A 24,413-nucleotide genomic window follows, 5' to 3' on the forward strand; every position below is an offset into this window, starting at 1 on the left:
TCACTTGCCACAGGTAAATTACGGTAGAATAAAGTTTAAATTGCATTGAATATTGCACCGTGCTTGCTGTGGCAGGCGACTAAATAAATTGGTTTGGTAATTCTTAAAACAATTATCTTATCATTGAAATTAGAAAAATATGCTATTTCAATGAATAAACAGGATCTGAAACAAGAATAAATTGCATAAACTGTCGTGAATCGGAATAGTTTCAAATTCGGTGAAGGAGTTAAGATTTTCTCGGGCACTTCTGAGCTTTGCGATATGATTGAAGGTCGCTGTCTGCGAAAATCCGGTGAAGCAACCATCGTATCTCAGTCTCGCGAACCACGTGGAGCCACAAATTCAAATTAACTTAATTCGACTGAAATCACTGACGCGCTGAGATCAAGATATAATTAACTAAGTTAAATCGGATTTGTTTTAAGTGTACACTTGATGCATGATGAGAGATGGTTCCACCTAATGGCGGTCCTCACTTGCCACAGGTGAAAACTTTGAAATAAAGTTCAAATTGAATTGAATAGTGCACTGTGGCAGGTGACTAAATTTGTTTGGTAATTCTTTAAACTATTATCATTGAAATTAGAAAAATATGTATTTCATTGAATAAACAAAGGATCTGAAACAAGAATAAATTGCGTACACTGTCATGAATATTGAATAGTTTCAAAATTCGGTGAAGAAGTTAAGATTTTCTCGGGCACTTCTAGGCTTTGCGATATGATTGAAGGTCGCTTTCTACCAAATTCCGGTGAAGCAACCATCGTAACTCAGTCTCGCGAACTACGTGGAGCCACAAATTCAAATTAATTTTATTCGACTAGTGACTGGGTTCGAACCCGTTGTTTTTTAAATTACGATACAATGGCTGTATCTAGTGTTTATTTAGAATGTGATGTTTATATGGTTTGTTTGGCTCATGCTTTATCAACTGAACGCGAGGAAGTGATGGGTTTACTCATTGGAGAGGTACTGTAGGCTTTACTTTACAAAATCAAACACTGACCTAATGGCTAATTAGTAACCTAATCGACATCGTTGGTGGTAAGCTTTTTATAATCGGATGGGCTTATACCAATATGTGGTTTGTGAAAATATCCGATCGTGAAACTAAACCACAGACAGGTTACTGACTAACACCGACCCAGACAAAACGTTGGACTTTGCCAAAGTCTTTGGTCCAAACGTCATTTTGATTTGCTCGCCAACCGTCTTGCCAGTTCAAACTTCCTTCTCAGTTTCTGTTTCTATGTATTACGTTTCTACATTGAAATGTGGTATATACACAATCAGGAGTGTGCAGAGGGGGGCTAGGAATCACTCGGCCGTCGCTGCTGTTAACTGACACCAGAAACTTCTTTCTTTTCTATTTTTAGATGATTGATAATAGAATTCTTCACATATCATCAGTGATTATATTACGTCGTTCTGATAAACAGCCAGATAGAGTTGAGATATCACCTGAGCAACTTTCAGATGCTGCAATACATGCTGAAATATCCTTTTAATTTATTACTAGATCAGATACAGCAGATCCTGTATGCCTGAGATCCTGTATGCCTGAGATCCTGTATGCCTGAGATCCTGCATACCTGAGATCCTGTATGCCTGAGATCCTGTATGCCTGAGATCCTGTATGCCTGAGATCCTGCATACCTGAGATCTTGTATGCATCAGATCCTGTATGCCTCAGATCCTGCATGCCTCAGATCCTGTATGCCTCAGATCCTGTATGCCTCAGATCCTGCATACCTGAGATCCTGTATGCCTCAGATCCTGTATGCCTCAAATCCTGCATACCTGAGATCCTGTATGCCTCAGATCCTGTATGCCTCAAATCCTGCATACCTGAGATCCTGTATGCCTCAGATCCTGCATGTCTCAGATTTTGTATGCCTCAGATCCTGTATGCCTCAGATCCTGCATACCTGAGATCCTGTATGCCTCAGATCCTGTATGCCTCAGATCCTGCATGTCTCAGATTTTGTATGCCTCAGATCCTGCATGTCTAAGATTATCACATCCACCCTTGGCCATGTGAGATTCAATGTATAATGATGATGAGTGAGCTGACTGCCCAGCCCTGGAATCGTCAGCTGCTGTCCGTGTATTCCTAGATCGAGTCTACTGTGGAGTGTGAAATAATGCTTACCATGAAACTGATTGAAATAGTTTGATTCTGCTGTGTTTATGTGGTATATATATATTTATAATTCCTTGATGAAACTGTGAACAGATTAACAAATGAACTGAAGCGGCCGATGAGAGTTTTAGGCTGGTATCATTCACATCCACATATAACAGTGTGGCCGTCACACGTAGGTTAGTGAGTTTAAACAGAGTTTATAGCGGTCCTTGAAACTTCTTAAATATGAACTCCGTGTTTATAACTGCATGATTCACACGTTTCCTGTTTCCCCGCGACCCATGAAACACATTCATACATTGTAGATGTACGAACTCAAGCAATGTATCAGTTGATGGATGATTGTTTCATTGGACTCATTTTCTCAGTTTATTCAGAGGATAAACAAACAAAGGTAAAGTTAAAATATCTGTGAAAATTGTGGACACATTTCTACAATTCTGAATCCAGTTCTAAAGTTCTGGTTCCGCAATTGTGAGTTAATCCGATAAGACTGAGTAGATCTATAATATCTGATGAGTTGTATGTTTATTCTATTTCAGCAATGTAGGATTCAAGTGACTTGTTTTCAATCAGTGAATCAGAGTCCAGAAGGGGAACCACCGCAGTCAGTACCGACAACTTCTCTTCATTCTCAAATATTCAAATCTATATTTGTGTATTCAGTGGGTGGCTAGAAAAATATTGAAATTGTTTTAAATATTTCAGATATATGCGTATTGAGATACCACTACATATAAAACAACAGAATTCAATGAGTCAAAGTTGTTTGGAATCTCTGGTGGAATTACCGAAAATTCTCACTCGTGAAGAAGAGGAAGAATATGAGAGAACGATGATTACTGGAAATAACTTAGATCTGATAAATAGAATACATAACGGTGCTGGTAGGTATCATAATAAATCAGTTTTTGAAAGTGTGCTGGTAAAATGTCTAATGTCTGGTGTTTGTAGTTCATTTTCAATTAAAAATGTCTCAGGTGAAGCACTGAACACATGTGAAGTGTGGACGATCATCACAAAGTGGAATGTGCTGGGGGCACACAGACCAGGCTCATCGCCTGAAGGGTTGTAGCATGTGTTGAATACTTATATATTGTGTTTATTTTAATTGCAGTATTTTCCAAATCTTTATGTCACATAATGGAAGTAATGTCAGGACCTTTGATGCATACTTTAGAAAGTCGTTTGAAGCAGAATGAACTGAAATTAAAGAGTCTTTCACAGGAACGAGATTCACTTTTAAAACAATTAAAATCAACTCGCAACTAGTTTTCAACTAGTGTTCAACTAGTGTTCAACTAGTGTTCAACTGGTGTTCAACTAGTGTTCAACTGGTGTTCAACTGGTGTTCAACTAGTGTTCAACTGGTGTTCAACTAGTGTTCAACTATCTGAGTTTTGTACTTCATCAGAACTGATCAAATTATTGTACATAAATGCTGTAATACCCGTTTATCATTGAAATGAATAAAATTTTGTTATAAAAAGGAAATTTGAATATTTACTTATTGAGGCAGCCTAAGAAAGCCCAGCACCCAGAATACCAAACTGGTATCTATTTCATCCAGAGCGTTGAATTGTAAAAAAATATAAGGATTCGAACCCCCGCGCCCACACGGATGGATACGCCCGTCAGTGGGAAGTGTGAATAATCCACTACCCCTTTAGAACCAATTCAATTATAATTTTATTGATGTTTATTTGTGACCACATAAACTTGATAACATCAGCTACACTCATCATTCAACAAGACAAAATTTTCATCAAGATAATTGATTTAAAAAAAGCATTTTCTCTAAACACCAATTCAATCAATTATATTAAAACACCTGCTTACGACGAGTGTGAAATATCCACTACCCCTTCAATACACGTGTGATGCGTAGAATTCAGTAAAATGTCTTTTTTTATTAGAAATAAAACGAAATCTGAAGTAACAACGATTCGAAATAAAAAGGTGATGATAACTCAATGAATCATGTGAATTTTTGTGTATATTTGATTATTTTTAAATGAGTTCTGATGAATTAAAGTGTCTGATGATTAGTCTGTGATTAAACCGCTCCCAATCAATCCAATTAGAATTTATTTCTCTATTTTAGCCTCTCGTGAAATCGAAGAGTTTCGGTGGAAAACAGCAAAAATCTGGCCGAGATGCAGTTAGAGGGTCTGCTCCCCGCAGAGATACAGCCAGTGGAGGGACTGCTCCAGCTGCTAAACGCAGAGATACAGTCGGAGGAGGGACTGCTCCAGCTGCCAAACGTAGGAAACCAAATGAAACCAACAACAATAATTATAAAGGTGGATTAAATGACGAGATAGCAAGTGATTCAGACAGGTACGAAATATATATCGGTATAAATTCCAATCTCTGAGGAGAAGGGAGAGGAGAGGTGAGAGGAGGGGAGAGAGTGGGTGAGAGGAGGGGAGAGAGTGGGTGAGGGGAGGGGAAGAGGGAGAGGGGAGAAAGTGGGTGAGGAGAGGAGAGAGTGGGTGAGGGGAGGAGAGAGAAAGAGGGGAGAGTGGGTGAGAGGAGAGAGTGGGTGAGAGGGGAGAGGGAGGAAGAGGGAGAGGAGAGAGGAAGTGAGATTGAAGATAAAGGAGATAAGGGAATGAAACACATGTGACTGATTACTGATAATTGATTGATTGAATTATGTTTTTAAAGTGATTTAGATTTGGGTCAAGATAAAATCAATGAGAAGTCAGCTGCGGCGGGCGGGTATTCATCAGAGGAGGATCTAGAAACCGCTCAAGAAAAACGAATACGTTTGGCAAAACAGTATTTATCACAACTGGAGAATGAAGGTCAGTGACTGACACCGGTTGGATGTTTGAATCTAGATTCTCTCACTGAGACCGGTCGGATGTTTATAGATCTATAGACGAATCTAGATTCTCTCACTGAGACCGGTCGGATGTTTATAGATCTATAGATGAATCTAGATTCTCTCACTGAGACCGGTCGGATGTTTATAGATCTATAGGCGAATCTAGATTCTCTCACTGAGAACGGTCGGATGTTTATAGATCTATAGATGAATCTAGATTCTCTCACTGAGAACGGTCGGATGTTTATAGATCTATAGATGAATCTAGATTCTCTCACTGAGACCGGTCGGATGTTTATAGATCTATAGACGAATCTAGATTCTCTCGCTGAGACCGGTCGGATGTTTATAGATCTATAGATGAATCTAGATTCTCTCACTGAGAACGGTCGGATGTTTATAGATCTATAGATGAATCTAGATTCTCTCACTGAGACCGGTCGGATGTTTATAGATCTATAGATGAATCTAGATTCTCTCACTGAGACCGGTCGGATGTTTATAGGTCTATAGATGAATCTAGATTCTCTCACTGAGACCGGTCGGATATTTATAGATCTATAGACGAATCTAGATTCTCTCACTGAGACCGGTCGGATGTTTATAGATCTATAGATGAATCTAGATTCTCTCACTGAGACCGGTCGGATGTTTATAGGTCTATAGATGAATCTAGATTCTCTCACTGAGACCGGTCGGATGTTTATAGATCTATAGATGAATCTAGATTCTCTCACGGAGACCGGTCGGATGTTTATAGATCTATAGATGAATCTAGATTCTCTCACTGAGACCGGTCGGATGTTCATAGATCTATAGATGAATCTAGATTCTCTCACTGAGACCGGTCGGATGTTTATAGGTCTATAGATGAATCTAGATTCTCTCACTGAGACCGGTCGGATGTTTATAGATCTATAGATGAATCTAGATTCTCTCACTGAGAACGGTCGGATGTTTATAGGTCTATAGATGAATCTAGATTCTCTCACTGAGAACGGTCGGATGTTTATAGATCTATAGATGAATCTAGATTCTCTCACTGAGACCGGTTGGATGTTTATAGATCTATAGATGAATCTAGATTCTCTCACTGAGACCGGTCGGATGTTTATAGATCTATAGATGAATCTAGATTCTCTCACTGAGACCGGTTGGATGTTTATAGATCTATAGATGAATCTAGATTCTCTCACTGAGACCGGTCGGATGTTTATAGATCTATAGATGAATCTAGATTCTCTCACTGAGACCGGTTCGATGTTTGAGTCTAGATTCTCTCACTGAGACCGGTCGGATGTTTATAGATCTATAGATGAATCTAGATTCTCTCACTGAGACCGGTTGGATGTTTGAATCTAGATTCACTGAGACCGGTTCGATGTTTGAATCTAGATTCTCTCACTGAGACCGGTCGGATGTTTATAGATCTATAGATGAATCTAGATTCTCTCACTGAGACCGGTTGGATGTTTGAATCTAGATTCTCTCACTGAGACCGGTTCGATGTTTGAATCTAGATTCTCTCACTGAGACCGGTCGGATGTTAATAGATCTATAGATGAATCTAGATTCTCTCACTGAGACCGGTTGGATGTTTGAATCTAGATTCTCTCACTGAGACCGGTCGGATGTTAATAGATCTATAGATGAATCTAGATTCTCTCACTGAGACCGGTTGGATGTTTGAATCTAGATTCTCTCACTGAGACCGGTTCGATGTTTGAATCTAGATTCTCTCACTGAGACCGGTCGGATGTTTATAGATCTATAGATGAATCTAGATTCTCTCACTGAGACCGGTCGGATGTTTATAGATCTATAGATGAATCTAGATTCTCTCACTGAGACCGGTTGGATGTTTATAGATCTATAGATGAATCTAGATTCTCTCACTGAGACCGGTCGGATGTTTATAGATCTATAGATGAATCCAGATTCTCTGTATTTCATATTTTTATTTGATTAGAAAAATTACAAGACGAAGATCGAGAAGCTCAAAAAGATTTAATCGCTCATCGTTTAAAACAGGATGTGGTAAGAATTACTGTAATATAATACAACTGAGTTTACTAAATCTATCGACATGTTTCATGTTCTATCGGTATGTTTCATGTTCTATCAGCATGTTTCATGTTCTATCGGTATGTTTCATGTTCTATCGACATGTTTCATGTTCTATCGACATGTTTCATGTTCTATCGACATGTTTCATGTTCTATCGGTATGTTTCATGTTCTATCGACATGTTTCATGTTCTATCGACATGTTTCATGTTCTATCGGCATGTTTCATGTTCAATCGGTATGTTTCATGTTCTATCGACATGTTTCATGTTCTATCGACATGTTTCATGTTCTATCGACATGTTTCATGTTCTATCTGTATGTTTCATGTTCTATCGGTATGTTTCATGTTCTATCGGCATGTTTCATGTTCTATCGACATGTTTCATGTTCTATCGGCATGTTTCATGTTCTATCGGTATGTTTCATGTTCTATCGACATGTTTCATGTTCTATTGACATGTTTCATGTTCTATCGACATGTTTCATGTTCTATCGGTATGTTTCATGTTCTATCGGTATGTTTCATGTTCTATCGACATGTTTCATGTTCTATCGGTATGTTTCATGTTCTATCGGTATGTTTCATGTTCTATCGACATGTTTCATGTTCTATCGGTATGTTTCATGTTCTATCGGTATGTTTCATGTTCTATCGACATGTTTCATGTTCTATCGGTATGTTTCATGTTCTATTGGTATGTTTCATGTTCTATCGACATGTTTCATGTTCTATCGGTATGTTTCATGTTCTATCGGTATGTTTCATGTTCTATCGGTATGTTTCATGTTCTATCGACATGTTTCATGTTCTATCAACATGTTTCATGTTCTATCGACATGTTTCATGTTCTATCTGTATGTTTCATGTTCTATCGGTATGTTTCATGTTCTATCGGCATGTTTCATGTTTTATCGGTATGTTTCATGTTCTATCGGTATGTTTCATGTTCTATCGGTATGTTTCATGTTCTATCGGTATGTTTCATGTTCTATCGGTATGTTTCATTTTCTATCGACATGTTTCATGTTCTATCGACATGTTTCATGTTCTATCGACATGTTTCATGTTCTATCGGCATGTTTCATGTTCTATCGACATGTTTCATGTTCTATCGACATGTTTCATGTTCTATCGACATGTTTCAAATCTGTTTGTTTTTTTCAGTTGGAACAAAGTGGACGATTGCACAGATATATCGCTGATCAGGTAAATCAGCTGATTATAAACGTATTCAATGGCTACCTCCATAAATCACCCTATGACATCATACTAACAGTTGCCTGTGTATATATATTTGTAGTTTTTACCACCGGAAGCTGAAGATATCAGTGTCCTACGTGCTCATCAGTTACCATTAACGTGTTTAGTGATTTCACCTGATAATAAATACATTTTCACTGCGTCCAAAGATTGTCATATTATCAAATGTAAGTATTTACAACTGATGACAGAATCCAGTTACACAGTTTTTTGTGGAATTTCAACTGATTTTATCTCTCACAATTGTCGATCTGATTTTATTGTTTATCGTGTTTTATTTCCAGGGAATTTAGAAACTTGTCAGAAAATTCATACGATTAAAGGTGGTAAGAAACTGGATCCAAAAACAAGCGCTGGTCACAAGTCTCATGTTTTATGTTTGGCTATTTCATCAGATAACAAATTTCTAGTAGGTTTTACACAATTTTATACTGATATTTGACGGTTTAACTCTGAAGAGTTGGTGCTCATTGAATTCATGTATTTTCAGGTTTCTGGTGATTGCGATAAATTGATTCATGTTTGGAATCCAGAAAATTGTCAACATATTCGAACATTTACAGGACACAGAGATTCTGTTTCAGTGAGTTTTAGTTTATTATATTTCACCGAGTAGTTTGAACTCGAAGCCGAAGATGATATGAATTGTATTTGAATACGGTATTTATAGGGTTTAGTTTTCCGTAAAGGAAGTCATCAGTTGTTCAGTTCTTCACACGACAGATCAGTGAAAATATGGGATTTAGATCAAATGGCTTACGTTGAAACGTTGTAAGTATCCAAACAATAGCTTACTCATTACCCTGCACATATATGATGAAAGCATTTCATCAATTTGGTTGAAATGATGGTTTATCTTTCAGATTTGGTCATCAAGATAAAATCACAGCAATAGATTCGTTATCTCGAGAGAGAGCGATCACATCAGGAGGCGGCGACCGGTCCATTCGTATCTGGAAAATCATTGAAGAATCACAACTAGTTTTTCATGGTCATCAGTAAGTTAAAATGATGACTAGTAGAATCTGACCAGTAGAGTCTGACCAGTAGAGTCTGACCAGTAGAGTCTGACCAGTAGAATCTGACCAGTAGAGTCTGACCAGTAGAGTCTGATCAGTAGAGTCTGACCAGTAGAATCTGACCAGTAGAGTCTGACCAGTAGAATCTGACCAGTAGAGTCTGACCAGTAGAGTCTGACCAGTAGAGTCTGACCAGTAGAGTCTGACCAGTAGAGTCTGACCAGTAGAGTCTGACCAGTAGAGTCTGATCAGTAGAGTCTGACCAGTAGAATCTGACCAGTAGAGTCTGACCAGTAGAGTCTGACCAGTAGAGTCTGACCAGTAGAGTCTGACCAGTAGAGTCTGACCAGTAGAGTCTGACCAGTAGAATCTGACCAGTAGAGTCTGACCAGTAGAGTCTGACCAGTAGAGTCTGACCAGTAGAGTCTGACCAGTAGAATCTGACCAGTAGAGTCTGACCAGTAGAATCTGACCAGTAGAGTCTGACCAGTAGAGTCTGACCAGTAGAGTCTGACCAGTAGAATCTGACCAGTAGAGTCTGACCAGTAGAGTCTGACCAGTAGAGTCTGACCAGTAGAGTCTGACCAGTAGAGTCTGACCAGTAGAGTCTGACCAGTAGAGTCTGACCAGTAGAATCTGACCAGTAGAGTCTGACCAGTAGAATCTGACCAGTAGAGTCTGACCAGTAGAGTCTGACCAGTAGAGTCTGACCAGTAGAGTCTGACCAGTAGAGTCTGACCAGTAGAGTCTGACCAGTAGAGTCTGACCAGTAGAATCTGACCAGTAGAATCTGACCAGTAGAGTCTGACCAGTAGAGTCTGACCAGTACAGTGTTTACAATACTGGTGTTTGAAATCAGTTTTATACTGATAGGTTTGATTTATTTTCAGTGGTTCTATTGATTGTGTATCATTGATAAATGAACAGCATTTTGTCTCCGGTGCCGATGACAAGTAAGTATGATGTCATAGGGTGATTTATGGATGAAGCCATTGATGTATATTTAATTGTGTGATATAATGTCAGTTCTCTAGCTGTGTGGAGCGTTATGAAGAAAAAACCGTGCGCTCTCATTAGAAACGCTCACAGTAATTCAACTGACGACACTGAAATAAACACAACATCAAAACCTGAAGAGAACTGGATTTCAGCAGTTTCATCATTACAGCATACTGATCTAATAGCATCAGGTGAGAGCAGTGTATACCAGTTGTACAGCCTGGGGGGAGGGGGAGGGGGGTTATACAGGGGGATCAACTCATCATTACAGCATACTGATCTAATAGCATCAGGTGAGAGCAGTGTATACCAGTGTGTAGCCTGGGGGGAGGGGGAGGGGGGTTATACAGGGGGATCAACTCATCATTACAGCATACTGATCTAATAGCATCAGGTGAGAGCAGTGTATACCAGTTGTACAGCCTGGGGGGAGGGGGGAGGGGGGTTATACAGGGGGATCAACTCATCATTACAGCATACTGATCTAATAGCATCAGGTGAGAGCAGTGTATACCAGTTGTACAGCCTGGGGGGGAGGGGGGAGGGGGGTTATACAGGGGGGATCAACTCATCAGTACAGCATACTGATCTAATAGCATCAGGTGAGAGCAGTGTATACCAGTTGTACAGCCTGGGGGGGGGGGTTATACAGGGGGGATCAACTCATCAGTACAGCTTACTGATCTAATAGCATCAGGTGAGAGCAGTGTATACCAGTTGTACAGCCTGGGGGGGGGGGGGGTTATACAGGGGGGATCAACTCATCAGTACAGCATACTGATCTAATAGCATCAGGTGAGAGCAGTGTATACCAGTTGTACAGCCTGGGGGGGGGGGGTTATACAGGGGGGATCAACTCATCAGTACAGCATACTGATCTAATAGCATCAGGTGAGAGCAGTGTATACCAGTTGTACAGCCTGGGGGATCCGGGATTATGGTTAGGCAAGATCGATATCTAACTGTTGGGTGCAGAGAAAACCTCCCTCTCCCCTCCCTCTCCCCTCCCTCTCCTCCCTCTCTTCCCTCTCCTCTTTCCCAGATCCATTTAATGTTGTTTCCTATTGATTGTCAGCAGGTTCTAAAGATGGTCGCATCAGATTGTGGAGAATTCTAGATGATTATAGGAAACTGGAACCGTTATTCTCTGTACCAGTCGTAAGTGTTTCATTCTGAGATTCAAACTTTAGAGAATTAATGTAAACAATTCATTAAATATATTTCTGATTCTATTTTCCTCATCAGGAAATTCAACTCAAATTGCCCTGCAATCTCTTCACATGAACTATGCTGTAGTATATTGAAATGTATGACACGTTTGTATTGTATTGTAGGTCGGGTTTGTGAATAGTTTACAGTTTGCCAGTGACGGTAGTTTCCTAGTTGCCGCAGTAGGACAGGAACATAAATGGGGCCGATGGTGGAGAATGAAAGATGCTAAGAATTCTTTAGTTATCATTCGATTAAAGAAAAAATCAGAGACATGAAATGTAAACTGGATTGATTTGGATGTTGGGACAATAAAGTCATGATAAAACAATCTTGGAGTTTAAACTGTAAGGTTTTCGTTCTAGGATTCTTTAGACCTCTGCATTGAGGAAATACAGTTTTATAGGCATAGACTCTGTAGACCGCTGCATTGTCTATTTGTGCTATTAATAGGAAAAAATTTGTTTTAGTCTAATCTGTGCTTAATTTTTGACAAAAATGGCAATAAGTGCTTAAAAGTGCTCCCCTTGGCTAGAATAAGTTATCTGATAAACCACAGCATTTAAAGTGATACTTAGGATTGATCGAATAATCAAAAGCCAAGCACACATCTCACTTATTGGTATTTAATGAGTGTTCTAGGGCATTAGTGGCTTAAGCAAACTTTATTATTCCAGTTAGACTGTGCGTGAAATCGGATCTCTGGGACGGTGGAAGATGTGTCTGACTTGAGTTATTTTCGAGTTGGATGTTATATATTTTTGAATAGTGTTCCAGACATCCGATTCGAGCAGAGTACACTGATTTTCCTAATGGGCTGAAATGAAATTCTTTGGGGAATAAATTTTCATTTGCTTAAAATTCCCCCTTTGGCATGCGAGCCTGCTGCTTCATCGGGGGTGTTAATACATTGGAATACATTCGCTGAGAAAAGAGTTCTATCTAAAATAGCTTGTATTCGCTAGCAAGAGTAGAAACTCTCGGGTAAAGTCTTAAGTGTGATATAAATATTTATTCTCAACTAACAAGGGTAGAGTAATGAGCTTAATTTGACTTAGATATATGTATCGCTATTCCTCGCATGCCACAGTAGAATAACGAGGCTGTGTTAGATCTCAGCCGTTCAGTGCTGCCCCTATGAATTACGATAGCGGAATTTCTGTGAACTAAAATAGTAGCCCGCTTTTGCCGTCGGAATATAGATTTCTTTTTTACGTACGATACGGACCGGTGTGGCGCCTAATAAACTATGATACTCTGAATCTGTTCGAAATCTGAGAATTTTCACGGAATCCGCCCGAAAATCGGTAAATAGTTTGTCTACTTTAGCCGGTAAAGAATTTGGCAAGCGAGTAAAATGTTAGTTCGCGCTTTTCCCGCTATTGTTATACATAGGGGCAGCACTGGATGGTCGACACGTTCCTCTCGCTATTTTCACTCAGTAGCGGGCCGAATGATAGATAAATATGTTTTTATGATTTATCTAATGATATTTTTGAAGTACAACTAGGAATTCAGCGAAATACTGAAATAAAGAATCGGGTATTTAATAAGACGTAATATTCTGAAAAATAGACAAAATATTTGGAGATCACATATCTTATGATTCTAAAGACACTATCATTCAAATCAGGGATATCAGGATCGTCCCAATTTGTCGATGAAAAAAAAAAACTACTGTTCTATGTCATGAAGTACGTTGTGTCATTGCTTATTCTCTTGTCAATTGCTTATTCTCTTGTCAGGGGCTGAACAAGATTTTGTACCAGAAGTGAACAATAAATATTGAATTCAGTGAAAAAGAATTGGTCGTGATGAATTCTATAATCGATTTCTAGCAAAGTCAACATTGACAATGTGTGGTCCATGAGGAGAGAGGATATTGCGAATTTTCAGTGTGATCTGAGTAACTTGTCTTGACCAAATCTCTTAATTTGACTGTCCCAACTTGCTGTCTGTATCAGGAAATCAGTAGGCTGAGGTGGATCTAAATATCTGATCTAACAAAGCACTAAGGAGTTCAGCAATTGTAAACTTTATTCAGATACTAAATATAGTCATTTTACAACACTGTATTAAAACATCAATTCACTAAATACATCCCACGAACGGTAGTTATAGGAAGGATGTCCTCTGTTCCTTCAGAATGTTCTGTATTCAGTGACGGTCGCGGCAGAGCTCACCTCGCATTAGATTTCGATCCTTGTTAGTCGGTATTTCGAGTACCAGGTAAATTATCAGCGGATTTATCTGATACTTACAGCAATAAATGTCTTTCCGTCCATTATAAAGGACAATTTTAATATCGCTCCAAGCAGATTCGAAGAGACGCCATCTTAACCAGGAAGTAACTTGCTACTTTACATGTTTGACCTTATTTGACATGCATCGAAAATGTAAAATGGAGGATGGGCACAACCGGTCTCTGATTGAAGATAGAGACCGGTAACCAGTCTACGAGTTGTCTGAATTCTGCAACCAGTTACACTATAACTGCAGCAGGGTTTAAACTCATTCGTATCGGGAAATAAAAACTGAACATTCAATAAACTGAAACTAATGATTTTGATGAAAAGCGTGGTTTCTATGAGAAGAAATTCAGGCGTTGAATATAATACAGAACTCTCCACAGAATAATCCAAACCTCGATACCAACACGTTAATTCCTGACATGCGCAAAGCGCGAATCTGGAACATTATGACGTGTGTGTGGTCATTGTGTCCATTGTGACCTGCACTGGTTTGATCCAGCGCAGGAAAATGGCGGCCTCCAAAATATATCACAACACACAAAAACCGTACAATTTCCCAAACATTACCAGCTTCCCTTAACACCCCACAATTCAATATCTCAATATACGGTAAGTGTTTATCACATGGGTTAAAATGATGTAAATGTATTTCACCTCAGATATTGCGGGTAACCGATATTTGACCATGGGCCTCACACCTCGTAGTGCTAGAATTTCATTCTGAAATGATTCTGCAAAATGTGAATTAGTTTTAGGGAATTCCGTGTAAATTCATTCTGTTTTTATTGTGTTTTATAAAGTATCAAATGTTCCGTTTTCATTTGTAGATGTTTAAAACCATTTTATATAGAGTTGACACGAGAAACAGTGAAAACAGTGTAAGTTTTATTTCATTTTTTTAATGTGTTCTTCATCAGTTTCAGAATCAGATAATATTCATACTGTTTTTTCATTAGTTCCTCTTTTTATATTTCATGTTCAACTCTGCAGCGAAACCTAAACCTCAGATAGAAAAACCTCCTGAAGAAATCAACTATACATTGGAGTGAACAATTTGATTTGTAAGTTTGAATTTTAAATTTGATAATTCTGCAGTTATTTCTGAGGAAAGAAAACAATCCTGGATTTGTCTATTTACAGGTAACACTTTACAATGGGAACTTGGATTCTGTCTGCACAGGACATCAGGAATCACTGTTTTACAATCAGACTTGCTTGGATTCAGTACATGACATCAGGAATCACTGTTTTACAATCAGACTTGCTTGGATTCAGTACATGACATCAGGAATCACTGTTTTACAATCAGACTTGCTTGGATTCAGTACATGACATCAGGAATCACTGTTTTACAATCAGAATTGCTTGGATTCAGTACATGACATCAGGAATCACTGTTTTACAATCAGAATTGCTTGGATTCAGTACATGACATCAGGAATCACTGTTTTACAATCAGACTTGCTTGGATTCAGCACAGGACATCAGGAATCACTGTTTTACAATCAGAATTGCTTGGATTCAGTACATGACATCAGGAATCACTGTTTTACAATCAGAATTGCTTGAATTCTGCACAGGACAACAAGAATCACTGTTTTACAATCATACTTTCTTGGATTTAGCTCAAGACATCAAGAATCACTTGCTTACATTCTGCACAGGACACCAGGAATCACTAAATGGAAATTCAAGATAAGTTACATTTACATTTATTCATCAGTTGTTGATTAATTTGATTGAAGGAACCAGTTTTATAGTGTTAAATCATGTTTTGAAACGGAATCACAGAAACCTGTTGTATTTATATATTTGTTCAATCCATTCAAATTATCCCCACCGATATTGGTGTATATTTAGTAAGGATTCGTTCATGTTGGGTTAGTTTTGTTAAACCGGGTTTCGTTAAACCGGGTTTCCTACTGCGATCAACTCAAATGTTATTTCTAATCAATATGAAACTGGTTCCTGATGTCAATAATACAACTGTTATCAATTATGTTCCTTCGTGATAATCAGATCATGTGTATCTTGAGAGTTAGAATTTCTGTAGATTAAACTGCTGTACTTATTTCATACTGATTGTACAGTTACAGATACATGTAACATTGTGTACAGATACAGAGATACAGATCACTGCATTACTTCATCCTGTGATTGAACAGTGATTTAATGTTCTCTCATCTTCATTAGATTCCCATCCGTCTAACTAAAACATCAGAACATTTTAACTCATCTAACCGCGGGGTTCGGGGAGGGTGGGTAGGGTTGGTGGGAGGGATGAGGTGAGGGAGGGCGGGAGGGAAGGGGTCCGGGAGGGGGAGGGAAGGGGTCTGGGAGGGGGAGGGAAGGGGTCCGGGAGGGGGAGGGACAGTGTGAGGGAGGGTGGGGCTGTGGTAGGGCTGGGAGGGATGGGAGTCTGGGTAGTTATTTTTGGTGTTTAACCACAGAATATTTCATATGTCTTTATATTATATTCTAATAGATAAACATATAGGATTAATCAGTATAAGTCGATTACCAGAACCGGACTTTCATAACTCTGCGATTTTTAGGGCCATTATTCAAGTTGGCCATGAATGAGTTATTTATTGATTTGAGCAGAATCTTCATTCGCCTCCAGCAGTACGGGGCACAGATACGTTTCACTATTTATAGATAGATATCATTAATCAGTAATTACCTAAGTGTTTTTGAAAAGACATTTTCTGAAATAAACTGTATAATTTATAGGTGAAACAATGATGACACGGATTGGAGATTTATATATCGTTCTATGACATTCAGGATTCTATTAACTATTTACGGTTTATTCGTTTTCATACAGAATCAGGATGCCAGCTAATTATTACACTTATACAGTTTAAAGGAATCTTTCATTTTTATTCAAGTCATAGAGTGAAAAGTTAACACGCATAGAATAGATTTATTGAACACAGATCTGTAGTTTCAGTTTTCGACCCTTTCACTCGTTTGAGATCGAGTTGTTTGAGAGTTGTTTGAGAATAGTTTGAGAGTTGTTTGAGAGTAGTTTGAGAGTAGTTTGGTGTAAGAGCTGCCGTTTTAATCAAACGCATATCGTAGTTACGGATTAGGATTATTTCTGTGTTTGGAAATCCTCGATTATCAAAAGAATCTTGACGATATTTACTCATGGGAAACTCGTGAACTCCATTTCAAGGAAATGTAATTTCTTATCACATATTTGTTAACAGCACAAATTGTAGATTTATTTCTCTTAGTTACAGTTATTTTATTTTGCCATTTTTTACGATCATATCAGTTTATAAATGTTGCAGTTATCACTGTTTCACATGGACTTTTATCAGTGTCATGCGAGACTAATTAATAGTGATTAATTATTTCTGAATTTTACACAGATTTTGATGAACTCATTCACTGTATAATCATTGACTTTATACACGTGATTAAAACATGCAGCGCTCAATATCATGTTATGTGTGCTATGCTGATATAATCTCTTTGGTGCCGAATCAAATTGACCGAACCAGAGCCATCGACCAAACTCTGCCTCTAGGTCTTTAGCTCAACCCTTGATTCCCTCACTAAACTATGGACCGAATTTTGACTCTTTGGTCCCCAAACCAGGGCCATGGACCAAACTTTGATTCCTTGGTCCCCGAACCAGGGCCATGAACCAAACTTTTACTCTTTGGTCCCGAACCAGAGCAATGGACCAAACTTTGACTCGTTGGTCCCCGAACCAGAGCCATGGACCAAATTTTGACTCTTTGGTCCCCAAACCAGGGCTATGGACCAAACTTTGAGTCGTTGGTCCCCGACCAGAGCCATGGACCAAATTTTGACTCTTTGGTCCCCAAACCAGGGCTATGGACCAAACTTTGATTCGTTGGTCCCCGCACCAGAGCCATGGACCAAATTTTGACTCTTTGGTCCCTAAACCAGGGCTATGGACCAAACTTTGACTCGTTGGTCCCCGAACCAGAGCCATGGACCAAATTTTGACTCTTTGGTCCCCAAACCAGGGCTATGGACCAAACTTTGATTCGTTGGTCCCCGCACCAGAGCCATGGACCAAATTTTGACTCTTTGGTCCCCAAACCAGGGCTATGGACCAAACTTTGACTCATTGGTCCCCGCACCAGAGCCATGGACCAAACTTTGACTTTTTGGTCCCCAAACCATGGCCATGAATGAAAAAATCTATTTCTGTTGTCTTCACGAATCTATTTTGAGAATAAAATGATTTCTGTGTCGGACTAATGAGAGTGTAAACTGTAGACAATGTTGTATATTAGTGTTGCAACTCTGCCGCTGCCGCTGCCTCTGCCGCTGCCGCTGTCGCTGCTGCTGCTACTACTGGTTTTATCAGCAACTCCTCTCTGAATCAACATATCTTACTGTCACTGACTACTGTTACACTTGATCCCAGTCGGAACTGACAAGTGTCGGTGAGAGGCCAATAAGAGGAAAATAAAAGCCATGCGAAAAGAAAAGTATGAAGCGAACGTGTGAGCTTTTATAGCCACAAAATAAAACAGCATAAAATGCTGATATAAAGAGTGGGGTCCGAGAGCAATTCGAAGGTTTAGTGTCCTGCACGCTTAGAGGGCGGGCAGGGGTCTATTCCTACCTCGACTCAAAAACTCAAAAACAATGAGAAACGTTCGTAAAAGATAAGAATAGAAAGTAAAAATGGAAAAATGGCAAATGACTGAATTAATGGCCGGAGTTTTATATTGTTCCACTGGGTTTAAGTGTATCTTGAAATGACAATCAAATTCAGATTGTTTTTGGTTATTGATAATTGATAAATCTGAATGAATATAATTATGTAAAACAACTTGCTGTATTATAAACCTCTAGTAGACAGTATTGAAATGTCTATCAACTGTCATTAGTCCACAATAGTTTCATAATGAGAGTGATTGGTTGAATTCGTGAAGCAACATAAATAGCCTCTAGATGAATCAGTCATCATTGTCCTGCTTGATTTCAGTTCCGCACTCCTCACAACATTGTCAGTTCGGAGTTTGGTGAACCTTTGAACTTCCCTCCCTTGCAACATTGATGTTGAGTTGCTCAGGTTTGGTTTGAGAATTTGCAGATGAAACCTCTACATGTTAAACTCGCTCCATTTGATAATCTGATTTCGATTTGTTTATAAAATTGATGTGATCGTAAAAAATGGCAAATTGTTTTCGAGTTATTGTAGAGTTGAGCGGTATCAGAGGAATAGACAGAGTTGAGGGGCACTGAGGGAGGTCCAGGTGGGGGGCATTGAGGGAGGGAGGGATGGGGTGCGGGAGGGGGAGGGAAGGGGTCCGGGAGGGCGGGAGGGAAGGGGTCCGGGAGGGCGGGAGGGAAGGGGTTTGGGAGGAGGGCGGGAGGGAAGGGATCGGGAGGGGAAGGGGTGGGGTGCGGGAGGGCGGGAGGGAAGGGGTCCGGGAGGGTGGGAGGGAAGGGGTTTGGGAGGGCGGGAGGGAAGGGGTTTGGGAGGGCGGGAGGGAAGGGGTTTGGGAGGGCGGGAGGGATGGGGTCCGGGAGGGTCGGGTCGGGAGGTTAGATGAGTTAAAATGTTCTGATGTTTTAGTTAGATGGATGGGAATCTAATGAAGATGAGAGAACATTAAATCACTGTTCAATCACAGGATGAAGTAATGCAGTGATCTGTACTCTGTATCTGTACACAATGTTACATGTATCTGTAACTGTACAATCAGTATGAAATAAGTACAGCAGTTTAATCCACAGAAATTCTAATTGTAAATTTCTCTACTGAATTCTCTGTTTATGTTTTGAACAAAAACTAATGTTCTATATTCATTTCAGGATGAGATTCTAAGAATTCTGCGCCTCTTGATCAAAAACGCTTTATATTTGAGGAAAATGGTGAGTCTTTGATGAAACTGCTCTTATTCTATTACAACTTATGCATGTATCCTTCTATATACAAATTCTGTATTTTAGGGGTCGAAATGAAGCTGAACCTGAACAAATCTACAATTTACAGTAAATATTGCGCTCTCAGAATCAAACAAGTCAGAAGTGGTGAGTTTTATATCGATTTATTGCAGTAATTGGTGGTGATTTATCACTTATAAACAATTTATTATTTTTGTCCGGTTTCTATGGATTTATCTCCAATTCAAGTCAGGATGATGGTAGATTTCTGAAGGGTGAATAAGTCGACAGTTTAAAGCTACAATCAGATACCTCAGAAATCTGCATCACTCAACACATTGTGATAAACTACTCATTAACCCGGTAGGTTTTCTGTCAATTGAACACAAACAAGCTGCAGTTTTTATTTATTTCACTAATCATTTTCTGGCATAATTTTCTCTTTTCAGAATACGATGCATGAAACACAAATTGCAGCATTAGAAATTGAAATATTCACCTTCAAATAGTGAAGAAACTCTAGTTGTTGCTGAAACTGCTGCTGTTATTTCTTCAAAACAAACTAAAGTAATTTTCTCAACATAATTCAACCTAAAGTTCTCGCTTGTTATAAAACTTCACGGTTCAATTATTTACATATTCATTTTTTCAGGAAATCATCAGTGCTGCTGCTGCTGCTGCTGCTGCTGCTGCTGCTGCTGCTGCTGCTGCTGCTGCCGCTGCCGCTGCCGCTGCCGCTGCCGCTGCCGCTGCCGCTGCCGCTGCCGCTGCCGCTGCCGCTGCCGCCGCCGCCGCTGCTGCTGCTGCTGCTGCTGCTGCCCCAATCAAATCTACCGGAAAATACTGTGGACAATAAACTACTACAATAGTCAAAACAAGTAAGAAAAATAATAATTTTCAGACTAACAGACACAAACACGTGACGTCTCTTTATTTCAGTAATCAGTTCTCTCTTTACAGAATGAAATTCACACAGCACCAGAATTTACAGCTCAAAAAACCTCGTTCTTCAAAGTTCACCTCAAACATATCGCTGGATCCTCCTCACACGCAGCCTCACAATTCCGCAAACAAGTGAAACGAAAGCTGTGAGTTTTAATCTAAATTGGCTCTTATTTCATAACAATTTTACTGACAATTTGTAACATTGATACATTTGTTTTTAGGAGGCAAAATAAGCGGAACTTTTGACAGAATCTGTGAACAGTAAACATCGCCAACTCACTGAACAATTGTAAATGATGGACATCGATTTAGATCCTCAAACAAATACCGGTAAATATCTCTACAGACTCCAGTCTTGCTTCTGTTTGGTATTAAGTCATTTCCTGACAGATTTTATTTTATGATCATCCAGTTCCACTCAGAATGAACTAAATCTGAGCTGAGACAGTGGTGAATTTGAAATCATCCTCCAGAATTAAACACCATGGAATTACAATTAAGGTGAATATTCAATCATTTCTATCCTGGTCACAGTTAAGATTATCAGGCAAAAATTATGCAGCATTTGTATTTTAGGGGTCGAAATGAAGCTGAACCCGAACAAATCTGCAAACAGTCAACAAAAATTCTACAGTAAAGGTGAATATTCAATCACTTATTCTGGTGAAAGTAGAAATTATCAAAGTTGTCATGATTTTCATATATTCATATTTTCAAGATGCACCTTTCTTATTTCATGAAAACAATTGCCATTCTTTATTCTAGAACGAAGTGGGTACTGCCATCTGACCATCACAGAGCGTCCGACCACCATCTGACCATCACAGAGCGTCCGATCACCATCTGACCATCACAGGGCCTCCGATCACCATCTGACCATCACAGAGCGTCCGACCACCATCTGACCATCACAGAGCCTCCGACCACCATCTGACCATCACAGAGCGTCCGACCACCATCTGACCATCACAGAGCCTCCGATCACCATCTGACCATCACAGAGCGTCCGACCACCATCTGACCATCACAGAGCCTCCGACCACCATCTGACCATCACAGAGCGTCCGACCACCATCTGACCATCACAGGGCCTCCGATCACCATCTGACCATCACAGAGCCTCCGATCACCATCTGACCATCACAGAGCGTCCGACCACCATCTGACCATCACAGGGCCTCCGATCACCATCTGACCATCACAGAGCGTCCGATCACCATCTGACCATCACAGAGCGTCCGATCACCATCTGACCATCACAGAGCGTCCGACCACCATCTGACCATCACAGAGCGTCCGACCACCATCTGACCATCACAGAGCGTCCGACCACCATCTGACCATCACAGAGCCTCCGATCACCATCTGACCATCACAGAGCGTCCGACCACCATCTGACCATCACAGAGCCTCCGATCACCATCTGACCATCACAGAGCGTCCGATCACCATCTGACCATCACAGAGCGTCCGACCACCATCTGACCATCACAGAGCGTCCGACCACCATCTGACCATCACAGGGCCTCCGATCACCATCTGACCATCACAGAGCCTCCGATCACCATCTGACCATCACAGAGCGTCCGACCACCATCTGACCATCACAGGGCCTCCGATCACCATCTGACCATCACAGAGCGTCCGATCACCATCTGACCATCACAGAGCGTCCGACCGCCATCTGACCATCACAGAGCGTCCGACCACCATCTGACCATCACAGAGCGTCCGATCACCATCTGACCATCACAGAGCGTCCGACCACCATCTGACCATCACAGAGCGTCCGACCACCATCTGACCATCACAGGGCCTCCGATCACCATCTGACCATCACAGAGCCTCCGATCACCATCTGACCATCACAGAGCGTCCGACCACCATCTGACCATCACAGAGCGTCCGACCACCATCTGACCATCACAGAGCCTCCGACCACCATCTGACCATCACAGAGCCTCCGATCACCATCTGACCATCACAGAGCGTCCGACCACCATCTGACCATCACAGGGCCTCCGATCACCATCTGACCATCACAGAGCCTCCGATCACCATCTGACCATCACAGGGCCTCCGATCACCATCTGACCATCACAGAGCCTCTGATCACCATCTGACCATCACAGAGCCTCCGATCACCATCTGACCATCACAGAGCCTCCGATCACCATCTGACCATCACAGAGCCTCCGATCACCATCTGACCATCACAGGGCCTCCGATCACCATCTGATCATCACAGAGCGTCCGACCACCATCTGACCATCACAGAGCGTCCGACCACCATCTGACCATCACAGGGCCTCCGATCACCATCTGACCATCACAGAGCGTCCGACCACCATCTGACCATCACAGAGCGTCCGACCACCATCTGACCATCACAGGGCCTCCGATCACCATCTGACCATCACAGAGCGTCCGACCACCATCTGACCATCACAGAGCGTCCGACCACCATCTGACCATCACAGGGCCTCCGATCACCATCTGACCATCACAGAGCCTCCGATCACCATCTGACCATCACAGGGCCTCCGATCACCATCTGACCATCACAGAGCGTCCGACCACCATCTGACCATCACAGAGCGTCCGACCACCATCTGACCATCACAGGGCCTCCGATCACCATCTGACCATCACAGAGCCTCCGACCACCATCTGACCATCACAGAGCGTCCGACCACCATCTGACCATCACAGAGCCTCCGACCACCATCTGACCATCACAGAGCCTCCGATCACCATCTGACCATCACAGAGCGTCCGACCACCATCTGACCATCACAGGGCCTCCGATCACCATCTGACCATCACAGAGCCTCCGATCACCATCTGACCATCACAGGGCCTCCGATCACCATCTGACCATCACAGAGCCTCCGATCACCATCTGACCATCACAGAGCCTCCGATCACCATCTGACCATCACAGAGCCTCCGATCACCATCTGACCATCACAGAGCCTCCGATCACCATCTGACCATCACAGGGCCTCCGATCACCATCTGATCATCACAGAGCGTCCGACCACCATCTGACCATCACAGAGCGTCCGACCACCATCTGACCATCACAGGGCCTCCGATCACCATCTGACCATCACAGAGCGTCCGACCACCATCTGACCATCACAGAGCGTCCGACCACCATCTGACCATCACAGGGCCTCCGATCACCATCTGACCATCACAGAGCGTCCGACCACCATCTGACCATCACAGAGCGTCCGACCACCATCTGACCATCACAGAGCGTCCGACCACCATCTGACCATCACAGGGCCTCCGATCACCATCTGACCATCACAGAGCGTCCGACCACCATCTGACCATCACAGAGCGTCCGACCACCATCTGACCATCACAGGGCCTCCGATCACCATCTGACCATCACAGAGCCTCCGATCACCATCTGACCATCACAGGGCCTCCGATCACCATCTGACCATCACAGGGCCTCCGATCACCATCTGACCATCACAGGGCCTCCGATCACCATCTGATCATCACAGAGCCTCCGATCACCATCTGACCATCACAGAGCCTCCGATCACCATCTGACCATCACAGAGCCTCCGATCACCATCTGACCATCACAGGGCCTCCGATCACCATCTGACCATCACAGGGCCTCCGATCACCATCTGATCATCACAGAGCCTCCGATCACCATCTGACCATCACAGAGCCTCCGATCACCATCTGACCATCACAGAGCGTCCGACCACCATCTGACCATCACAGGGCCTCCGATCACCATCTGACCATCACAGAGCCTC

General features: G+C 41.4%; 2 protein-coding genes across 4 annotated transcripts; both read left to right on the plus strand.

The window, feature by feature from the left end:
* Positions 1–824: 824 nt before the first annotated feature.
* Positions 825–3,603, plus strand: LOC141914469 (lys-63-specific deubiquitinase BRCC36-like). Of its 2 annotated transcripts, XM_074805694.1 has the most exons (8): positions 825–972; positions 1,380–1,499; positions 2,238–2,325; positions 2,455–2,543; positions 2,692–2,756; positions 2,858–3,036; positions 3,267–3,414; positions 3,503–3,603. In XM_074805694.1, the coding sequence occupies exons 1-8, from the start codon at positions 868–870 to the stop codon at positions 3,507–3,509; spliced, it is 801 nt and encodes a 266-aa protein (XP_074661795.1). In that variant the 5' UTR covers positions 825–867; the 3' UTR covers positions 3,510–3,603. The 2 variants fall into 2 exon arrangements, with proteins under 2 accessions (XP_074661795.1, XP_074661794.1); XM_074805693.1 differs by having other exon boundaries at positions 3,267–3,598.
* Positions 3,604–3,990: 387 nt separating this feature from the next.
* On the plus strand, positions 3,991–11,855 carry LOC141914463 (U3 small nucleolar RNA-interacting protein 2-like). Of its 2 annotated transcripts, none has more exons than XM_074805685.1 (14): positions 3,991–4,108; positions 4,254–4,489; positions 4,820–4,959; positions 6,952–7,019; positions 8,217–8,258; positions 8,353–8,479; positions 8,597–8,721; positions 8,803–8,895; positions 8,983–9,083; positions 9,176–9,310; positions 10,222–10,284; positions 10,358–10,521; positions 11,406–11,488; positions 11,665–11,855. In XM_074805685.1, exons 1-14 carry the CDS (start codon positions 4,049–4,051, stop codon positions 11,815–11,817), a joined length of 1,590 nt encoding a protein of 529 aa, XP_074661786.1. In that variant the 5' UTR covers positions 3,991–4,048; the 3' UTR covers positions 11,818–11,855. The 2 variants fall into 2 exon arrangements, with proteins under 2 accessions (XP_074661786.1, XP_074661787.1); XM_074805686.1 differs by having other exon boundaries at positions 11,409–11,488.
* Positions 11,856–24,413: the final 12,558 nt, after the last annotated feature.

This window comes from Tubulanus polymorphus, unplaced genomic scaffold (assembly GCF_964204645.1).
Source record: "Tubulanus polymorphus unplaced genomic scaffold, tnTubPoly1.2 scaffold_25, whole genome shotgun sequence".
Classification (NCBI taxonomy): domain Eukaryota; kingdom Metazoa; phylum Nemertea; class Palaeonemertea; order Tubulaniformes; family Tubulanidae; genus Tubulanus; species Tubulanus polymorphus.